The 22,544-nt window shown below is 41.8% G+C and overlaps 1 protein-coding gene across 6 annotated transcripts in view; it reads left to right on the forward strand.

Annotated features, from left to right (window-relative positions):
• Nucleotides 1-20,053: 20,053 nt before the first annotated feature.
• Nucleotides 20,054-22,544, forward strand: part of RMDN2 (regulator of microtubule dynamics 2) — a 49,658-nt gene continuing 47,167 nt past the window's right edge. For 5 of the 6 annotated variants that reach the window (XR_009957894.1, XR_009957896.1, XM_062572060.1 and 2 more), the window contains exons 1-2: nt 20,054-20,106; nt 20,492-20,958. Coding sequence is in view for 3 of the 6 variants with exons in the window: in XM_062572060.1 (XP_062428044.1) it covers nt 20,504-20,958 (455 nt within the window). In the remaining 3 variants the exon portion in view is untranslated. Of the gene's footprint in view, nt 20,107-20,169; nt 20,301-20,491; nt 20,959-22,544 lie in introns of those variants that run through there. The other variant, XR_009957895.1, reaches the window with a different exon arrangement.

A 22,544-nucleotide genomic window follows, 5' to 3' on the forward strand; every position in this document is an offset into this window, starting at 1 on the left:
CAACAAGCCTTTTCACAGGCAAACAAGTCAGTTCCTCTTCAAGGGAAGCAGATACTGTCTCTCTTTCTGCCTTTACGAGAATGGCAGTGGTTTCTCTACATACACTGGATGTCCCTTTACTGGGGGAGAGGGGGGCAGACTTTCCTGTCTCCCAGAAGTTGCCCTAGTCAGAGGGCTGTTGTGTATCAGGTGGAAACACCTTTAACGAGAACATTGTGTGCGAGGACCTGCGTGAGAGCGCATACGAAATACATATGGAGTCACATAGCTCTTTTAAGACAGATTTAAACAAGGACCAGTGTGGATGTATCTGCCCTTCAGTAGTTATGATATGGCAACAGACAGCAGTTCAGGCAAGCAGACAACTCTGGTGCTTTCCCCAGCAGGGGGCATTTGAACAGCCCCTTGGGGATTCAAGGACTGAATTCTGGTAGTTAAAAGTGGCAGGTAGGGGCTTAAGTCCTTTTAGGGACCAATTCTCTCAGGAATTGCTGAATATGGAGTAGAGAACTGGAATTTTTCTGGGTGAGTGAAGGAAAAATTGTCCTGTTACTGAAAAAAAAAACTTAAGTCTTCATGATTTTTGTAAAGGAGATGTTTTCACAGGCCCAGGTAACACTCTCCAAGCTCAAACTTTTGAGGCAGCTTTATTCAATCCTGTCACTGGATTTGTGTGTGCATGAGTTTCCCTGAGTGCTTATGCAGCAGATGTCGCACGTAGCACATTCAGACTTCAATTAGCCCCCCAAATACACAAGTCCAGACATGCATTTCCTGCTCAGTTTTCTCATCACTGTGTGGCAGTTTCTGGCTTTGTTTTTTAAAGGCTAGCATCAATACATTGGTTTCTTTGTTCGGAATTTGGATATTTTCCACTCTGCCAGCACCAGCTCCCCTGCAAAGTGGCAAGTCAGAAAGAGGTCAGTTAAATGATTGTCCAAACACGCTTCCACTTAAATAAATTGCCACTAAATTCTGCTGTCTTAGCATTTTTTTGTGTGATGTATGAAGGACACAGATTTGCCTCGTGGCTGGAACTGACCCAGACAGTCTGACTTTCCAGGTGACTGCCACAGGGTCACAAATGCAATCCAGACTATTAAAAATCACCCCTAGGTTGGAGTATTGAGGAGGCTACACAACAGTGCAATTCTTGGATTTGGGTCCAGATTCAGCTAGCCCAGAGACACATGACAGATGACACATGATACCTTCAACAAAGGTAAAATACTGCAAATACAGAACCCTTCTATAATTCAGCAGTTATGTAAATTTAATCAGCATTGATAAGTTGTGCAGAGATTCCCTACGTTTTATTTATAAAGTTTTCATATAATCATAGAAAGATTTAGCTTGGAAGGGACCTTCAGATGTCATCTAGTCCAACTGTCAATATAATTAAAAGCATTCACACTTGAAGGCCAAATGTCATAAACCTTCCCTTAGCCAGTCCCTCAAATCATCTTTTCTGTATCTCCAAAGTAGTAAATGTGTATGTGATTCTAAACCAATGTAGTCAAAAGGTGAAACATATATCATTTTAAACAATTTTTGTGATGATTCATGAACAGAAAGCAATGGCAGAATATAACTTGTGTCATACTCAGAACAGGGTGGAAGTAGAAGGGAGACAACGCTGGGTACAGTGTATCTCAGAAGTTCTCTAAGTCATAAGGGGACCTCAGTGTTCTCATTCCTCTGAAATATTAATCAGTTTGTTGTTGTCACACATTTATTTTTCTTATAATCTAATAGCAGATATGTATTTGCTATTATGCCTTGGTTGGAGAGCTCACGGCTGCTGTCTTTAAAGTGAACTATTGCTTTTATTAGTCAATTCCAAAATGATTTATAAATGAAAATCACGATTCTCCAGAAAATCTGAATACAATATTTTAAATGTTTTCTACTTAGATATTCCTAACCTTATCTTTATGTTTCCTTTCTTTGAATTAATTGCTCATTCCTAACCAGTTCTGTTTCCTAGCATCCTGTCTGAACATCATTACATTGTGGATCTATTCAATCTTTGGGGAGTTATGTTATTCCTTTTTTATCACCACAGAAAGAGAAGGAGGCTAGTAACATACTACTTGCTCTAGCTTACTCTTATTAAAAGAAAAATAATATATTACTTTAGAGACCAACTTCCCTTTATTCTGTTTATTGATGCTATCATCTGATATCCATCAATGATGCTTTTTATTCTGTATATATTCATGTTTAACACAATTCTTTGGAGAATCAATCTGAACTCTAAAAGAATTTTAAAAATGTACAACCTCATTATATATGATAGTGATATGAAAACCTCGCACAACTAAAGCATCGGTATTGGTTTGCTTTAGATACTAAATGTGCATGTTTTACTTCTCCTGTAACTCTCTAAAGACCTCAGTTTGGCTGAGTGTAGGAAGCCTTTTAAATATTCCCCAATGATATCTGTGTTAAAGTGGAGCTGCTTGGCTAGAAGGATCCTGGAGTTTGGATGTTTTGCTGCTTGTGTATTAAAAAATGTTGCATGCTAGGCCATGACATCACCTTGTCCTGAATCCTACCTTTATGATTTCAGCTATTCTACTTTCCCATGCTTACAGTAGTTTGAACTTCTGCAGCAGTGTGTTGGTTCAGTGGAGAGTTTTTTCACTCTTTCATCTTAAGTCTAACAAGCAAACATTGGTGATGTAGCAGGAGTGGAGGGGTTTATTTGCTGAAGCCTGACTTTCAGTGAAATTTTATTGGCATATTTGAAGAGCTGAGGATGTTTTTGTAGTATAGCAGCCAAGCTTACTGTGATAAGGCCCTGTGGGGTGGAACACCAGGGTATTTTCTGTGTTTAGTTAAACTTTTATATCTGTGAGCAATTTAAAATGTTGATTATATTTTACTGAAGACTTGTGATTCAGTTTTCTCAAGAGGCCTATAAACATGAGGTTCTTCTTAGTCTGTGAACAACCCATACTCCAATGCCAGATTTAAAACAAACAAACAAAAATGCAAAAACGTCCCTAAGACAATGGTTGGTATTCTAAAAACCTATAAATTAGTTAGCATTCCAAAAAGGAAGAGAGGGTGAAGTCCAGGATAGTCACTGACTTTGCAAAACAATGGTCTTGGCAAGCTTAGGGTCTGATCCAAGACTCCTTGAATTTAGTGGAAGGTCTTTTTCCTTCCAACAGGAATGGACTATGTTACAATCAATAACATCATGAAATATAGGAAATAGTGACTGAAATTTTATGGCATATTACCATCACTTGGACACAGGACACTTGGAAGGTATTTTTTTTTCTTTATGCACAAGAATGACTGAGAGCTGTGATTTTATGTATGTAAGACTTGACATTAATCTGTGGATTAATAAATGTTACCAGTAGCAAGTGTTAGTCAAAGAGTAATTAAGACTCTTTACTTTGTCTGGTCAAGACAAATGGAAAGAGCCCAGAAATATACAGTATAAAATTACTTCCAAATTATTCTTTCTCTGCTGAGCTGATGCTATACACTATGTGCAATAGGTAAAGTAACATATTGTGTATAACTAGCTGTTTTGTTGCAGCTGCTATGCTTTTTGTTAACATTTGCTGCTAAGTATATAGCTGGCATGCAGCTAAGAAGCATTCACACTAAATATTACTTCTGCTAGAAACAACCTTCAATGTTTATGATAGTTACTAAAAGAATTACAAATACATAGCTGCAAACATTTTGAATCTGAAATACTCAATTGATTAAAATACCAGTTCTATCATTTGCATAGAATCTGCCCTGCATTCTCCTGTTGTGACATGACTCTCATGAACCAGCTAACCCAGACTGTTTTCTTGTGACACAGCAAACAGGCAAACACAGAGAGCTCTCTACTTTCTGTAGCAGAAACTGTCAATCATCTACAAATGTAGCTATGAAAAAACAAAATAAAAACCTTCATAATACTTTCCTAGATGTATGGTGTTTTTTCCCTGTGTTAAGCTCCTTTATTTCCATCAAACCATAATTTTGTGCTAGTTTTGTATCTGCTTTAAAGTGTTACATAAATAGAGATCCATTGGAGAGAAGGAGAGGGGAGCATTGCAGGTTATGAGATTTTGGCAAAACCATCCCTACAGAAAAAGGAAGTGAGAGTGGTTATGAGGATACAGGAGGAGCCTGTGTTCTTAGATATATAGTTAATCCAAGAAAACCTGTCTAATAAAGATTATTTTAAAAGGTAACCTATTCAAAGTCTTAACTTGCCAATATCTTATTCAAAACAAAATTTGGAAAACTAGATTTTCAAAAGACAAACTTCTGATTTTCACATAATATCTACATCCAAATACTTGAACACCCATCCGCTCCTTTTGAATACTAACTAAAAATATACTGATATACCGATTTAGGAACTTACAACAATTTCTTAGGTTTTATGCTTGTTTTTGGAAAATGGAACTTTTATATATCCTGGCTTCTTTTTGCCTTGCCTACATAAAGAATTGTGAGGGATATAACTTCAAGCACCTTTTTTTTTTTTTTTTTTTTTTTTTTTTTCCAGTTCTAGAGCTGGGGGATTGAGCAGCCAGCCAAAGAACACCAGAGGAATGTGTTGAGGGAAAAAGCCGTTCAGGTAGATGGTTTGGCATGTTTCCTTCTATTTGCACCTTTAAATTCCTGAGAATTTGGTTTGCCAAGACTCAGCACAGCCTTCCAGAGAAGTTACAGTCCAGTGGGGCTTCCAGATTCACTACATTCACACACCAGAAACCTGCAAGCAGCACTAGCAGAAAATTTAACTCTTTGAAAACCAGATGCAGACTGCAGTGGCTGGTATTCATATGCTAACAACACGTTCAGAAAATCCCACCCCATGAAGCTCTTGCCATCATTTTAAGACACCTTTCTGAAGTCTCCTGCAAATTATTATTTTTCTGGAAAGATGTATGCCTTTCACAGAGTTGCATGGGTTTTATTGCAAAAAACAACAGCCTTTAAGCAGTTTTCTTGTTCTTCTAAATGCTTTAGAAGTTCTGCAGTACTTTGTTCCTTCTGAAGCCTTATAGATTTGTCCCTGTTCAATTTTATGACGCTTTCATAAAGGAAATAATCTACTAATGGTAGTAGCCTGCAGAGCAGGCTTAATTGAGCCAGGGACATCTAAGTTTCCCCTCACTGGCAATGGGAATGTATAGGAAATCCTTTCCCAACATCCCAACCCAATACCTGGCACAGGACATGACTGGAGAACAAAAATCTGTGCCTGGGGAAACACTATATGTAGTTTGACTCATATTTACTAGAGCTATATCCAAACAAAGCCTCTGAACTAATTAGAGAGACTAATCAGAGAAGTGAGTAAATTACAGTTGAAAAGAAAGACAGGAAGATGAGCTGATAGACACCCCGAGCATGTGAGTGCTGCTGTCAGCGCTGCCAATTTTCCTCGGTGAACTGATGTCAAGTCAAAATCGGTGCTGCCCATTGAGCGTCATGGTCGCGACACAACCATGATTTCAGCTGTCATCTCTAAAAACTTTACTCAAGAGTAATGAACTTGAGCAAGAGAAAGAGATGGGAGCAACACAGGGACTCCTCAGAACTCTTTAAGAAAGTTGTCAAGGAAAGACAGTACAGACTATGTAGTTTTGCAGTACTTTAAGATTGTCTCTGTTAAGTAATGTTACAGGGAAGAACCAATATATTTTTGATAGAAAAAAAAAAGAAAAAAGCTGCTTTCTCAGACATTTCCCTTTGACATCTCAGTATTACTTCATCTTCTGTTCGGAGTGACAGAAAATTGTTTTGTTTAATCTTTTCACAGTGGCTTATTTGGTCTTCAGCTTTACTGGTTCAGTCCTAACTCAGCACCGCCCATGTATAGCACACATATGTAAAGTTAGCAGGAGCATGATTTCAATGATGAATGTTTATAACATAGCTTGAGGAATTTTATCCTCCCTGGTAAATTGTGTAGGAGATTGTCTTAACGGACAAAGAAAAATGTCTGCTGGCCTGTAGCCAAATGCTTGGACTTGCTCACAAAGAAGAAAACGCTTGTCTAACCTTCTGGTACTGTGTATACAAGACATATTTTAAAAAAAATATTCACCTCTCTTCTCACAACCTAAAATGGAATCAGTGAAAGATTAATGTGTTTTTCATTATTTTATGGCAAATCACTTAGTTGTGACAAGTTTAATTCTGCCTTTTGCCAGATGCCTTACTAGGCTGTCCTGCTCTATTTGCTTCTACAAATACCCTGAACCAGGAAAATAAATTACAGAGTGAAAAGCTGAAGAGAACTAAAAGGTATGAAAAGAGAAAATGATAATTGGCTTTGCTCACAGGTGCAAGGATTCTGACTTGAAAGAACAGGTTAAAAGCCACAACCGAGTTTTAACTTCCTTGAATGGTTTTGCTTGGGTAAGACTGGGGCTCAAGTTCAGAAAGCTATTATGTTAGATTTATGCTTGTGGAGTTTGTATAATCAGTGCCTGCGTAAAAACTTCAGGATTTGAGCTGTTCTGTAGTTTACATGACACAGAGCGTTTTAGGTCTGAGTTAAATTCTGTGTAGAACAGTTTCTACCCTACATTGACAAGTGCTGCAATTATCATGCATTGTCCTGCTAATCCTAATAAATGTCCTACATAAATGTTCTAAGAAATGCTGCATTTACTGTAGCAGAAATATGCATATCAGCACTATACTGAAGAATAGCTGCATATCAGTGCTATACTGAAGAATAGCTGCTTACAGGTAGAGAGCCTAAAAATCTTCATGTCACATAGTTGTTCAGGATCTCATTGCTTACTTAAAAACTATAGATGCCTAGCAGTTAAGAAGCAGAGTTTCAAATATGATCTAAGCATCGCTGACTAGCAGCCAGGGTGTGCTAGCAGTGCCTTTATCCACCAGAGAACAGCAGTGCAGAACTATGAATTGCCCTCTGTATTTACTCCACTCACTCTCTGGTCTAGGTTAATGTCCATTAACTGGACCGCCATGGAAAATGTCACGTGGTAGGAATGGAAAAGCACATCAGTCATAGTGCTTGCTTAGCTGATGCAGTGATTAAAAGTTCATGGGCACCTTCTGCCTCTGTCTCAAAAAGGGAAGAGAGGATGTCCGCTTTTCTTTAGAGCACCTTACCCTTACTGGTGCTTCTCAATTGGAGGAGGACACTCCCGCCACTGGCAGGTGCTCTGGAAAAGGAGACTCATCTCCTTTTTCTTTTATCAGAGCCCTGGAAAACTGGAATTTTTCTCCCACATTTCTTGAAAAGACTATCCTCCCAAAGCAGAATTCAAATGGAAATGTGAGCTTAATTCTGGCCCTATCTCTCAGGTTCACAGGCTCCCTGATCCCAGTAGCTTCATTATTGAGCTGTCAAGCCCCGAAATCATGCAAGCTGCTGATGGATAAAGTCGAGTGAGCTGGGCAAGCAGGCAGTTTGGGATCCTGCCTGGCTTCTGTCAGAGCCAACACGCTGCTCGGAAACCTGTCCACTTCAATTCGTTTTTTTCCCCAGAGGAAAAATATTCTGTCAGAAATTCCCAGCTAGCTCTGTTCTGTGTTGTCACTGTCTCTCTAGACGAAAAAGGCAAAAAGGCCCATGCCTGGCAAAGAGAGTGGCGCAGGGCCCTGGGAGACCTGGCGTCACAGTGGGGCTAGAGTCCTGGCTGCCACAACCCAGCCACAAATACCCTTCTGAAATGTCAAATATTCCCACCAGAGTTAAGGTATGTATTCTGTCTAGTATGGCCAGTAAAACAATGCAGGTGTCTTGCCCAAGACCTTTAATATTAAAGCGTTTACATAACACTGTAATCCTCTGATAAAAATGTCTGTCTTTTATTAGAGTCCAAGAATTGGTCAATACTCTTTAAATTGAAGAGGAAAATGAATTCTCCTGCTACTTTTTCATTAAGAAATATATACTTCTTTTATTAAACACCTAGTTGCTTAATAACTTTGCATTTGTCACCTTAGCTGACAAAGATGTGTTTATGGCCTGTATGAACAATGGTGTCTCTATTTAAGATACACAGAAGTACCAAAATTGCAGAGTCCAAAATTATAACCACTGAAGCTGAGCTCTTGAAATGAACAGGGACATTCCTCCTAATACATAATATCTTTGAAGTGTTACTATGTCTTTGCTGTCTCAACTTAAGTAATATAACTATCATGTTTTTTCTTTACATTGCAACTCTAATACTACCCTTTTCCATGCATTAGAAAGTGAAACATAATGGAAATATGAAGCTTATGCTGAGTGCATGATTTTAATCTGCTCGTGGTATTTAGAAGCAGATGCTACATCAAAAATGCATGGTATTTAGAAGCAGATACTACACTGAAAATGAACTAGAATCTAAGTAGAAACTTGACTTTTTAAAGAGCTTGTGTCCATAAGCATGCTGCTTTGCAACTTGGCTCGAGTTAGCTTTTCTTATTCTTTACTGTTAAACACTGATTGTGGTCTTAATACCATCACAGATAAAGCCTGCCATTGCCTCAAAGAGATTAAAGTATTAAAAAAGAGATATAGATAAGAAAAAATGCATTGAGAGACCCACATTTGTTTAGAAATACTGGTCTAGCTTCTTTGTTGCACCAGACTGCTGTTCAGCTCCTCAGGAAAAGGCAGCCAAGATAAGCAGCAAAGCTGTCACAGCTTCGTGACTGTCTGCTTATCCTGCTGTCTCAGTTCAAAAAAGATTGTAGGACATTTTGCCAAATGTTGAACCTAAATTCACCTGGCTTTAAGACCAAAGAGACAATGACACAGTCCACATAACACAGTCCAAATATGTCTCTGGTAATTCCCACTACAAGGATTATCTTGCAACAGACAGAGGTTGCTATACCTTAGGCACATAGGAGCTAGAGTTGAAGACTGGTCTATAACCTGAAGTCCACAGACAACTACAGCTATTCTACTTAGAGACCTGTGTTACCCTCTGAAGGTGCCTTTCCCTCTGCAGAAGTTATTGGAAGCCTAAACTTATGCATCTTGCTTACATGCCTAAAATCAGGAGAGAGGAATCCAGTCATGGCCACCTTCATCTGGGAGACAAGCTCTCTTGGCAGGCGCACAGCTACTGCTGCCATATACTTTCCTGTAAAATTTTAGACTCTCTCTACCTTCCTTTTCTTCTTCTTTCTTTGCTTTTACTTTCATTTCTTATTTCTGATCACTCCACTTTTCTCTTGTGCATCTGTTTTGCTGTTTCCATTTCTCTCTTGACATATTTTTTCAAGACTCAGAGAACATAAGGCTCTGGAATGCATCTAGCTCATTAATAGCCAATTTACACAAAGATATACCATGAGAATCATTCTGGTTCAGATCTACACTACAAACAAGAACATCACAGAGAGCTCTGCTGCTCTCTAAATAGTCCCTGAAAATCTCTTATCCTTCTTCTGGTACAGGAGTTTGCTACACACAAGGGAGTTTTTATAGTGACAATCGTTTCTCCATTTGTATCGTGTCATTTCCTGCTACTACGATCCCAATTAATGCTGCACCCTCAAGATGCTCTCATCCATGAGGTGAGCTGAGTCAGTCAAACTGCTCACCTTTTCCTGTAACTCTCGGCCACATGTTTCTGCCTCTTTTCTAGCATTGAACTTCTTGAGCTGATTAACCCATCAAGATGGTAGAAAAATAACTCTGAAAAAAAATAGTTTTCATCCAAGTCAGAGAGACCTAATGAACACTGGATTCAGTACAAGGGACAAGGTAAAAAGACAGGGGAAAAATAAAAAAAACAACTGCTTTCAGTGGCAGCAAGCTGTTCATTCAAGTAGCTTCATTTTCCATTGTCTGTTCTTTCCTCCCTCACTCTATTTTCCTCTTTTCCAAACCACAGATTTTCTATCTTCTGTCTTTCCTCACCTCTTCTTAGGAAAAAAACAATGATAACCAAAGACTAAATTGTTCAGTGTATTCACCAATATACCTAAATCTCTTGAGGCCAAAATTTTAGAGAAGTCCGGCTTCTAAGATTCACCTACACCCAAAGCGACCATCTAGTAACACTTAAATCATATGATTTTCTAAGCGCTAAGCACTGGCTGTTCCACTTGTGCCATCAGGACACTTGGGCAACCTGAAGATGGATTTTGAAACTGGGTTTATAGCCATTTGCAGAAGAATAAATGAAAAGCTCGGCCTAGCGCCATCGGTTTTGCCCAAGGATTTCATACAAACAGACTCTTGCGTGACATTTCCTGTTCATTGCCGGACTGGAAATCCCACATGAACGTTTACCAACAACTCGAGGCATTTCAGCGTTTCCACAAGCAGCCTGAAAACGCACCACTGAGTCCCCAGACAAGGGATGGAAACGGGGCCGGTGGAGAGGGGCTCAGCGTTTCCTCCAGTACAAACAGGTTCATTTCCAGGGATACCAGAGGTCCTTCTCTCAGGGAAACGCAGCCCATCCCCAATTACAGGAACAACCGGCACGTTTCACTGCGCAGACGGATTTATTTTTATGAGCGCGGCGCCCCGCAGCGGGCCACAGCGGCACGGCAGGCGCTGCTGGAAACCTCCAGAAGCAGCCGCGGCAGCGGGGTCCCGCCAAGCCCAGCCACCCTCCTCCCTTCCCGGGAGCCGCTGCTGCCGGCGGGGCTCCCTGAGGGAAGCAGCCGCCTCGCCGCCCCATTCCCGCCCTTCCCGCCAGCCGTTGGGCGGCGGCGGCGGCGGCGGCGCTCTCGCGCCCCCCGGTGGGACCGTTGGAGTCCGGCGGGAGGAAGGGGTGGCTGAGGGGAGCGGGGGGTCTCCCCTCCCCGTGATAATACTTCGTGTCGGTTTTAGGCGGCCATGCGGCCCTGTCAGCGTGGCCCATGGCCAGTTTGCACCCACTGGCTGTGTGTTTAAGCACCCCGCCTCCCCCCTGCAGTGAGCAGCCGTGTCCCCTCCCTGCCCACACTCGCCTCCACGGCCAGGACAAGATGGCACCCGCCTGCCTGGGCAGGGGTAGCCCTCGCGCCTCGGGTGGTGGCAGCACCCAGGACGGAGAGGCTGTGGTGGGTGGCAGTGGCGGGTGGCGAGGCGGGTCGGGGGGACCGACCTGCCAGACAACTGGAGCCCCCGGGGATGGCACAGGGCCTGGGGAAGTCACCCATGCCTCGAGCTCCCCTGGCAAAACTGCCAGGGACAGAGAACCGCGAGATGCAGCGGTGGATTATGTGGTGGAGTTTGATGCATGCCCTGTCATGGAGCCACCCCGTATTTGTCACATCCTTGACTCAAGCTGGCATGTGCTATGCTGAGTGGCCAAAGTACTTTTGAATATCTGAGTGAAAATAAAAGTGCAGAAAAAAAGCAGAGGTTTACAATTGGAAATGTTTGATGTTAGGAAGGGACTGAGGTAAGGCAGCCCCAGAGAGTGCTAGCCTTTTTCCCTGTGTGTTTTGCCATACAAGCCTTGTTTATACAGGACCTGATTTTCCTCCTGGCCTCAGAAAGGCAGCTGCAAGCAGCTGGTCACAGAGACTGCATCTGTGCTGTGTCCCAGGGGTCCAGAGTAACCTGATACCCAGAGGAGTCCAGAGACATAGACACTGTCTATGTGCTGTGTCCCTCAGGGTAGCTTGAAGACAGTCAGCCTTTAAATCCAAACTGCCCTAGCAGCAGCAGAGAGGACCCCAGCTTATATGGTCTTCCTATAATTAGCCAAGTCACCTCCCGGAAAGGCAAGTAAGAAACAGCAAGATGGGCAGACCAAACACAGCATTTCAGGCTCATCTATTGGCTAATATGCGCTTGAGAGCACTCTAAAGAGTGCTCACACTTTTATCCTAGGCATGACAGCTGAACTGTACACAGAGAGCGTGCCCTTAGATCGACAGTCTGGCCTTGAGCTCAGCTTTTAAAGTGTGGGATGGATGGAGCTGAAGTCTGTGAACTCTAGAAGACCATGAGAACAAGATGTCCATTTCTGCATGCCAGCTTGCTCCTGTGTGGCCTGTGGGACAGCTTTTTGTGCTGGGCAGCTATCCAGTCTGGAGAGACTGGATTGTCTGGAGTGACTCCCTGCAATCGTTCTCTGATGATCGACACGTGCCAGTGCTCTGCTGATAGTTATTATCAGGATTTTTCAGTCTACTGCTGCCAGGTAATTAGCTTAAGTCAGAGACAGAAAGACAGCAGAGAGCATAAACAAACTCCAGCTTCAAAATGGAGTTTGCAAGAATAATAAGCGACCTGTCAATACAGTAGTAGTACTACAGTTCTAAATACATGCACTTCCAATGTATTATGCTCTCTTACTACCATGGTATTGCAGCACCTGTAAAACTTGACTTGTGCCCTGTTCATCCTAGCCTGGCCAGAGCCCCACTTTGACCCTGCTGTTTCCCAACTGTGGAAGCAATGCAACACACAGGGCAGCAAAGCTCTGCATGTGCAGGCTGGGCAGGCCCTGGAGAGGAACAGGCCTTGGCGGGGTCATGCTGGAGATGGGGTGACCCTTGGGCACAGAAATGGGGCATGAAGCGGCCACCGCCTCTCTCACCCTTCTCTGTGACCACAAGAAATCCCCCCATGAGCCCAAAACAGCAGAGGAATAGGGAATTAATGAGGGGTGGGAAAGACAGAAATACCTTCACCCTCATGAGCAGCTCCAACCTCATGGCCCAAAAGGTTTAATCGCAACATGACAAATGATACTGGCATGATGGTGTTTTCGATAAAAATATCAAGAAAGAAAAAATGTTATTGCCTAACATCAGTTTGCAGCCTCGCACAAATGAGTAGAAAGTATGCTAAGATCAAGCAGATTTCATACTCTGAAGCTTTACAAAATCCCTCTGCACTCTGATTTGAGAGAGTACTTTAGTACGTTCAAAATTAAGCACATTTTTAGCATTCTTTCTAGGCAGAGGGGTGTTTTATTGAACCAGGAATTCATGCAAAATGGTGAGCTAATAACTTGTCTATATCCTTTGCTGCCTCATATGCTGTTGGCTCTTTGAAGAAAGTCTTGATTTGTGTCAGACTTGTCAGAGTGCGGTGCCAGATTTTATTCATGTTTCAAACTTCTCCCTCAGTGGGACTTTTAGTTGTGCAAGGAATGCAGAAACATGGATTCCTTTACAGCTTTGGAACTATTTAAAATTTTTAAAAAATAGTTAAAAGTATCTAAAAGGATTGGTTTTCCTCTTAAAGACATACATACTGTATTTCTGGACATTACCGTACTTCTGGAAATTGTTTTCTTGCCTTTCAAATACCAGTGAAATCAAACCAACCTTTCCATCTCCATCCTATTTAAAAAGCAATAGACACAATCCCATTGAAATTGAAATAATTTAGTCAAAACAATTTTGTTTTGACACACTATTAATTTTCTGGGCTCTGGGGCAAAACTCTGTTTCTGTCTCTGACTTTTCCTGACATTTTGTTTGCTTAAGCCTTTGCTAATTTAAGTGTATTCAGTAAAACAGTAAGTACATGCTTTATGACTATGGATGGACTTGAGAAACTGCTTAGTAACTTGCTAAAGTTGGTTATATCAGTATGTAATAAAAATCTATCAAGTATTTAATATACATATCAATGTGCAAAGTTGTATTTGCATGAGCATTTGAAATTGAAAACAAAATACCAGAAAAAAACATGTTTAAATTGTCAGGGCAGTTTCTCTTTCAGGCTGGAACCCTTACAAGGTAGTTCTCAGAAATAACTGGTATTTCACTTTAAATATAAAAGCACATGCCAATGAAAACATTTCCAAAACAACTATTCTGACCAAAAATGTGCATGTTTCAGAAAAATAATGTAATGCTGAGCTGTTAGTTAGAAGTGGATTTTCAAAGCTACATATTGAGAAACAATGCAGCGAGAGAAACATTTTCACTGCTTTCACAGATAGCAGTACTCCTTCTACCCCGAGTGAACTGAGATGCACTTTGTTACTTCTGTTAAAAATGCTACAAAACTTTAGATTGTCAGAAAGCCCAAATCTTCTAGACCACGCTGAGTACTGCTTCTCCATATAACCTACTGTTTTAATCACATTAACACAGGCTGAGTGCTATAATTTCTCTAGTTAGAAAACATTTAAATTATAATAATGAAAACATGCACACATTTAAAAGGCTGTCGTTACTGTTCTTGACGCTTGAATACCCTCTTCTCTGTAACAGGGCTAATTTGACATTGAAATTGCGTCAGCGTTTTTTCCCACAAGGTGGCAACATAAGTACTATTCATGAGCAAGAGGCTCGTGAAACTCACCTCACTAAAATGAAGCAAGGTAGCCCAATTTATTTTTATTTTTTAAATTTTCTGGACTCTGTAACTCACATTCGGGTAGGACAAACTTTTTAAAAGCCATTACTACGTCCAAAGAGCAATTAAAATAATAAAAACTACATTGGCATTTTGTGCCAGACCTGCTATCCCCTGCTGAAAAAGCAAAGCAGAAGATTTGTAGTAACCTGTAAAACTAAAATGTTGTGTATATGTACATATTTGTGTGGGTGTGTGTGCGCGTGCGCAGGTGTGCTCATGCTTTGTATATAGTAGACCTCCTATAAGTAGTTAAAAACTTGTAACTAATTTCCCCTTAACTCTTCTGGCTTCACCACTTTTCCTCCTGCTTGTAGCTGCACTCACCAGCTGCCACTGCCCACCAGTGATCATACAGTGAAGCTGGAACCACTTTGTCAGCACGCCATGGCTGCTGGCGGGAAGCTGCTGTGCACTAACTCTCTCCCACCTGGGCAACTGTGTAACCCACATTGAAACCTCCTGAATTTCTTGGTTCACAGTGAAGTCATGCTTATGCCACAGAAAACACCCAGCAGTATAGGCCTGTCAAAGATAAATTACTCTGTATGCAGTCAGAGGCAGAGTCAAAGAGGACGAAGGTGAAGCTCAGTTCCTCTGATTTTCCCATAGCAGAATGAAGGGCATGATCTCTTTTTGAATCCTGTAATGTATTTAGTCACAACACACTCATTGACATTTATGCAGTCACATTATCTGAAAATGTGAACTTCTACTCAAGGATCAACTAGATTTAGTGATTGTATTTGTGTTTTGAAGACTCTTTCTCTGCATATTTTCCTTAGTCTTGCAAAATAGGATTTTGAAGCTTTAAAACAAAATTTTGAAACTTCCATTTGTTTGTTAGAAAATAAAGCATATTTTGAAATTTTGTGTGTGGCTTTTAAATTTTTCACAAAATTTTGCTTTGTAATTTTGCTCTCGAATTCTTCCCAGCGTGATTAAAAACACTATGAAATTTTAGAACTCATTTGGAATGTGAAGATGTTTTCTATAACTTTCTTTCAGAAATTGTTCAAACGAGCATTTAAATTAGTATTTCCTAATCATTTGAATTGAAGTGGTTGTGAAAATATCTATATTTTTATATAGATACAGCTTTAACATTTTCTAGTACTGCAGGTAGAAAAATGCAGGTGGCAAATGATGAAATGACTTACTGAAAGACACATGCAAGTTTGCAATAGAGCCAGAGGTGAGCCCTTTGTTACTAGCAAACCAAAGGACAATGTTAAAAATGTGGACTGTTGATACATTTTTTATTTACTCAAATTATTATGAGTAAAAATAGTTACTATTTTAGACTTCATTTAGATGAAAGGAAACTGAGGAAAACAATCATTCTATTTAGAAAACTATTTAAAGGCAATCCTTGCACTGGTATCAACTGAGAACTTTGATATTTAAACAATGTCTTCTTCAGGGATAAAGAAAGACATCCACTGAGCAGCTTTTAGACAGGTGGAAACTTGTCTGTCATAGCTTTGCTTGTCTTGCCAAAGTTTCACAAGTTTTTACTTTTATGCTACAAGCCCCAGCTGATTCTGTCTTTCCTAGGAGAGTCTATTATGCTACATAACGTAAATATCTATATACAGAGTAATGGTTTAGGTTGGATGAGGTGCACGCTTCTGAAGCACATCTCCTGGTTGTCCCCACTTAGCAAGCTCTGCTTTGCCCATGGAGCAAGCCTGGGACATGAGCTGTGCTTTGGGGAGGCCCATTGCAGAAGGGCGTCTAATGAGTTACAGCCGTGAGTGGGCTCTCAGCCCCTGCGATTGGGCTAGAGCAAGGCAGATGTAGGCACAGTGCACAGCGTCGGTGTCGCATCTGCAGCACCGACTGTTCTGCCTGCGGACGCACTTTTGTGAGTCCATACTGCTTGCTAATGTGCACATAGTCTTAGCGGCCTTTATAGAAAGTTGAAATCAGAAGAGGAATTTTTGACAAGCTCAAAAGTGCTAGTATAGACCTGGGGCAGGAGCAAAGGACAAGCATATCACGTTGACTGGATGAGGTCCATGCGTTTATGTGGAACTGCAGATGTCCTGCAGCGCCATGTATTAGTCTGTACTTAATGGAGTGACACATCTGCAGAGTTCAGGAAGGGGCACTCTGCTATTTGCAGATGGAAATTCCTTTAAAATACTTTAATATATCCTGAAATAGTTTAGGGAGAAAAGAAAGGTCAGTTCTCATTAAACACAGAGAAGAAAATCAGTTAGGTGATATGAAATACATGTACACACATGCACATGTATTTATAAAAAGTTCTGATGGTCTCCCAAGGAATATATATATAATATACAATATATATATATGTAAAGTATATGTTTATATATTTATATGTATACACAGACACCTTTTCTTATGCTTTTATGACTATTCACATATTTGTTCTTTGAATAAGCATATTAATTCCCAACACCATGTCTGGAGTGTACGCAGGCACTTCCAGGGCCATTTCTCTTTGTGAAGACATTAGTTACTGCTAATGTGACCTTAAGTGTTTACTCCTGTTGTTGTCAACACAACATGCAGAAACCTTTTTGGACTGCCAACTGTCATCTCCTATATCAAGGAAATTGAGTTGTGCACCTTGGCCTAAACAATTAACATAGCTTGCATAAATAGCTTTTGATAATGTCCTTGAACTTCCTGATGAGATGAAAAGAAACACTAAGAAACAGGAACAGTGGGTGCATTCTTCTTTTTAAATACCATGACATCAGTGACTATTTGTTCTTAGCTGAAATTGCAGCACTGCATCCTATGAACACAATAAATAAATAAACAGATGGTTCTGTGTGCAGTTGAGCTAATGAAACCAGGTTTCCTATCAGCTTATATCCTGTATTTCAATTCCCTCACACCTAATAAAATGTAAGCTCTGTTTGAAGCTTTTCCCGTTGTTGTGCAATGTAAAGCACTCCTCTGGGTGGATTCTCAATTGCATAATGAGGGGTGAGTGGTATTCTTTATCATGGGGGCACTAATTCAGGGCTTTCTCCACTATGTGACTAACTAGTTCAAAGCAACCTGTCAAAACTTCAGTTCTCTGTTGAATTTGACTAAGATTGGCCAAAGATGCCAAAAATACCTGAGAGGATGCAGAGATACAGCTACACATGCACAAACACATGCACGAAGACAGTGCAGTGCCAATAGTTCTCCTGTGGGAACCAGGCTAAGCAGTACATCTTTATCTGAAGAAGACAGAAAAGGTCAGTGTGCAATTGCCCATATCCTTTTAACTCCAATGTATTAATTTTTAATTAAGAGTTCTGTGCAATTGTTCAGGGCAAGAGCAGCAGAGAGTAAGTGACAAGTCTGATCGTGAACGTTCTTCCCTTCCCTTCCCTTCCCTTTGAGGTAAGATACAATTTTGTCTGTTTTTATAGCAAATGATTCAGGAGAATTCAATATAACTTGACAGAACAGCTGTATTGCTGGCAGGCTGGCTACAGTTTTGGTCAAAGGTATTCAATGTTTCACAATATTTGGTAATTTATTAACAAGATTGAACTATGCTTACAAGACAACTGCTGAAATAATAATGATCAAGTGTTGGTAACATATTACAAATTGGACTTTTTAAATTTTCTGTGTTCCTTACAGGCAGTAGATTTATCTCTAGTTTGTAAGACTATTTCAGAAAAAGTTGCAAATCACAAAAGTAAAGTTAAAGAAAAATCACAGTTAAAGAATTTAATGTAGATTTTAAAATATGAATGCCTTCCATGTGCAAGTTGCAAGTTAGAACACTACTAAGGGAAACTTCATCTTGGCTGGAAAAAACATGCATTGGCTACTTGTAATTGCTCTTCCACCTTTTAAACACAACCAATCAATAACAAACTTTTAAAATATGACACAAAAATACTGTTTAAGCTCAAAATATTCTAAAAGACAAGTTAAGCTACGCGGTCTGTTTAAAAACTAATGCTGTGAGCAGGCTGGTGGTCTACGCCCATGCGTCTGGGGTGCAGCTCTGGTGTGGAGTCTAGTGTGTTGAACTCAACCAGAAGCACTTGCCCTGGGCAGAGATGGAGGGAATGAAGGAGTACTAACAGGGTCTTACTGCCCCACAGCCCCTGAGCTTCATGAAACTTGTTGAAACTTCAGTATCTGGGCATCTTTCTTCTTCTGTGAAAATTAACTGAAATTAATCTACAGGTTTGGAAGTTATTGAGTGGAGAATGTGTCACGGTATTGCCTGACAAAAGGACAACACACAGACCACCTGGGAGCATAAGCTTTGTCTTCTTAGCACGTAAGGCTGAAAACAAGTAATGGGCATCTAACCATTTCATAAGAGAAGGTGGTCTGGACTTACACATTTATTAGGACACCAGGGACAAAGTTTGTTTTGAACTGGGAAGAAATCCACACACAGAATAACAGCACTCTTAAAAACAAAATCTTTCAGTTTTCTTAGAGTGGCTGTCAGATTTAGGCCAGTTTAGTTGTGCCAGGTCTCAGTAAATTATTCTTTCTGTCCCAGCTTGGCAAGCTGTTCTGGCAGGTTTCTACATGCATGTAATGACTTCTTCACTTCTGCATAGCTCTTTCTTGGTAAAATGGCCACAGGTGCAAAGCAAATGACAAGTTAGGGAACAAAGAGGTGACCTGATTTTCACAGTTGCTGAGCATCCCAGAGAAACTAATGGCAGGTGTAGACTTTGATTCTCATGACCATTATTTTAGAAAACAAGCTGCTTGAATAAGGCCTGCAGCCTCAAGATGCCAACTTTGGAAAATCTTTTATCGTTGAAGAAATCCACTTTGCTTTTGCAGCTGTAATCTTTCAGGTTTGTGTTGTTTTTGTCCTGAGTCTCACTTAGAAAACCTTTCCTGTTTAAATTGTCTTATAGAAAGATATTTGGCAAACAGTATTTGAAACAGAAAATACCAGTAAAGTTTTTCAAACACTTTATTACTATTCCCAAACCACATTCAAAATACAACCACCAAGAAGATTCATGTTACCTTCTTCCATCTTAAAACCACTGGTGGATTATGTAACTTAAAACAATTACCTCTACTGTAATACAACTTGTTCTTTGGAAATAATTTTAGTTTAGTAACGTTTCCATAAAATTGAAGAGATTCATCTTCAGTTTAAAAATTCCAAATTAGGACCGTATGAGCAGACTATGCGATATACTATAAATACACACACACACACTATATATATGTATTTATATATATAGTTTTTTGTAACTAGGAAAACTGCAGAATACTGAAAAAGTATCAAATATATCAAACTTTCCATCTTAATAACTTTCTACATTTTTCTCAGGTTGTAGAGTGGTCTCAGGTAAGGCTCGTTTCACCCTGAGGTTCTCACTGGAGAATTATTTAGCAGCTGTAGTACTGTAAAGTGAACCGCTGTTTAGCGGAGAGCTGATAGAACTACTTGCATTTGCCAGGATACAGCAGCCTGACAGAGCAAGCAGAAAGCGACGCCGGAATAAAGGAGAAGGGCGGCGCGGCGCCCCCGCGCCCCCGGAGCAGCAAGCGGCGGCTGCGCCGGGCTCTCGGTGCCTCCGAGGACCCCCCCGCTCCGCCGCGGGAGGCCAAACACCGACTCCCGGGAGCGGCCGCCACCGCCTGAAGGGCGACGTGCAAACGCCGAAAACGGGCGGCGCGGGGGCGGCGCTGCTCCCGGCGCGGCCCCCGCGCAGCGGCCCCTCGCCGCGGCGGGCGGCGGCGGCGGCGGCCCGGCCCGGCCCCCTCGATCCGGGTATCGCCGCCCCGCGGCCGCGCCGCCAGAGCAGCGGGGGCCGCGCCGCGCCTGGGCCGGGCCCGGCCCGCCGGTACGTAGCGCGGCGCCCCGCGGCGGGGCCGCGGCCGGGAGCGGGGCCGGGGCGCTCGGCGGCGGCAGCGGGGGGCGGCGCCGCCGCGGCCTCCCAGGCGCGTCCCCCGCCGCTGTGCGGGGAGGAGCGGGCGGAAGCCCGAGTTTCCCCCGTTAAAAGAAACAAAAATAAATAACCACTAAGTGGCCACAGAGGTAAAAAACGAGGGCTGCGCCCCTGCGCCGGTACCCCCCCCCGCGGCCCCCCAGCCCTTGCCGGCCGCGGAGCCGGGCGCCGCCGCGGCTTCTCCTCCCTGGCGCGTTCGCGGTGTAAAGCAAAGTAAGTACTGCGGTGAGAGCAGGAAAACACTTCTCACTCCCCCTGTTCTTGCTGTCTCACGTTCCAGGAGAGCACAGACATGTCTCACTTCGAAAATAAAGGACTGATCCTGGGCGTAATGGCAGGGACCGCAGGCATCAGCCTCCTCCTCATCTGGTACCATAAGATCCGCAGACCCGGCGCGGCTGTGAGCGCACCCGCGCTGCTAGCTGTGGGCGAAAGGTTTGATCCTGCGCGCTTGCAAAACGAAGCGCACGGCGAGCAGGGAGCTGTCATGGTTTTGCACGGAAGGCAGCTTCAGATACTAGAAAAACTGAGCGGCTTGCTGGTCAGCGTGGACGAACTGAAGAGGGAGGTGAAATTCCTCAAGGAGGCCCTGCCCAAGCTGGAAGAGCTTGTCCGAGCGGAGCTGCAGGGCAAGGGCGCCGTGCAGAGAGTGAGCCCGTCGCACAGGGCAGCCAGGCGGAGGAGAGCAGAGGCGGCTCCCGGCGCGGCGGAAACCACCAGCTCCGAGGAGGCCGAAAGCGAAGGGGGGTGAGTCACTGACAGGGCCCGGGCGGGGCAGGGCGCGCGGGGTCCTCACCTGCGTGCCGCGGGGCCCTGCAAACCCCAGCCGCCTTGCTCGTCTCCTTTCTCTTTCTTTCTTTTTGTTTGTTTTTAAATATGTATTTTGTGTTTCAGGAAAAAGAAACCCTTTCCTTCAGGGAAGTTCCTTAAAATTTCTTTTCTGCGGGGAGAATTTTTTGTTGTGTTACTTTCCAGCCCACGTGCTTCATGAGCCTTATATTTTGACTCTGTTTTGAGAGCTGTCATTCTCCGATTCTATTATGAATCGGTACTTGCTCCTTTTTTTTTTAAATGCTTCAATATTAGCAGGTATCTTCAAAGACGTATTCCCCTTCATGTGGTGTAGAAACATTGCAGTTCTATTATTTTTTTAGATTGTCTTGTCTTTTATTTGGTTTGCAAAGGCCTTTATATTGTATATAAAAAATCTGGAGATGCAGATAAAACTAAGGAACCAGTTTATGAATTATCAGATTCATAGACTCAATGCAGAGGTTATTGCATATTTAGCATTTAAGGTTACATTTTGTGGTCTGGAGAGATGTGTTGCAATTTGACAACTTAAGAAGGAAACTTGCCTATTCAGCTTCTTCTGTGTGACAAAGAAGCGGTGAGATGATCCAACAGAAAAATGATTCTTGTGTGCAAGAGCTTTGAATGTGTCTTTAAGAAAGGCCTTCTCTAATGAGTGTTTGTGTACAGCCAGAAGAAAGCAAGGAAGATAACTCCAGGTTATAGATAGTATTAGTGATTTGGATGTGTGCTTTACCAAGGCTATTTTTTTTATCTCTTCCAAAAAGAGATTTCTTTTATCTTTACTAATACAAATTACTTACTTGTTTGTGCATGTATTTGAAGGTAATTCCTAAGCAGTACTTGTAGATTGATTGTTTTTCATGTCTTCTCTGAATTTAAGATAGTTTGTTTCATTTGATTAATCAGTTTTCTTTCTGTTCTTTCTCTTGCAGATAGAAGTAGATTGTCAGTCTTAATGCGTGTACAGTTCTGATGTATACAGATTTTTCTGAGGTCATCTGTAGCTTTACTGACCAAGCACGTTCTGTGAGAACTGACAGTGGGAGGCAATAGCAGTTAATGTGCATCACCGATTTGTGTGCTATAGGAATAAGACCATGTGCATTGCTTTATGCTGTTCTGTAGTGAATTTCAGCAATGATACATTAAGTGGATGTTCTGTGCACTCCTCTAGATGATTCTTAATAGTTTGTTTCAGTCACATCATTCATTAGTGAAGATCTCAGTCTAACCTTTGAGGATTTGTAACATTCATTCATTTACAAAGACAATAATTGCTGTCCAGATGATCAGCTGAGATGGAGTATGTCACCTAGTTCTGACCTCTTTGTCATTTTGAAGCTGTTTCCTCCCCAAGACAGCGGTGATGAACCATGGACATCATTGCCATGTTTGGCACCAGTCTTCAGCTAGCCTAGCACCCAAGGTTTTCAAAATATGTTTGACACCAGTCACCAGGAAGATTGACCACAGTAAATCTTTTTTCTTCAAAATTTTCCACTATTTTTGCTTGAAAT

Source organism: Rhea pennata, chromosome 3, assembly GCF_028389875.1.
Source record: "Rhea pennata isolate bPtePen1 chromosome 3, bPtePen1.pri, whole genome shotgun sequence".
NCBI lineage: Eukaryota > Metazoa > Chordata > Aves > Rheiformes > Rheidae > Rhea > Rhea pennata.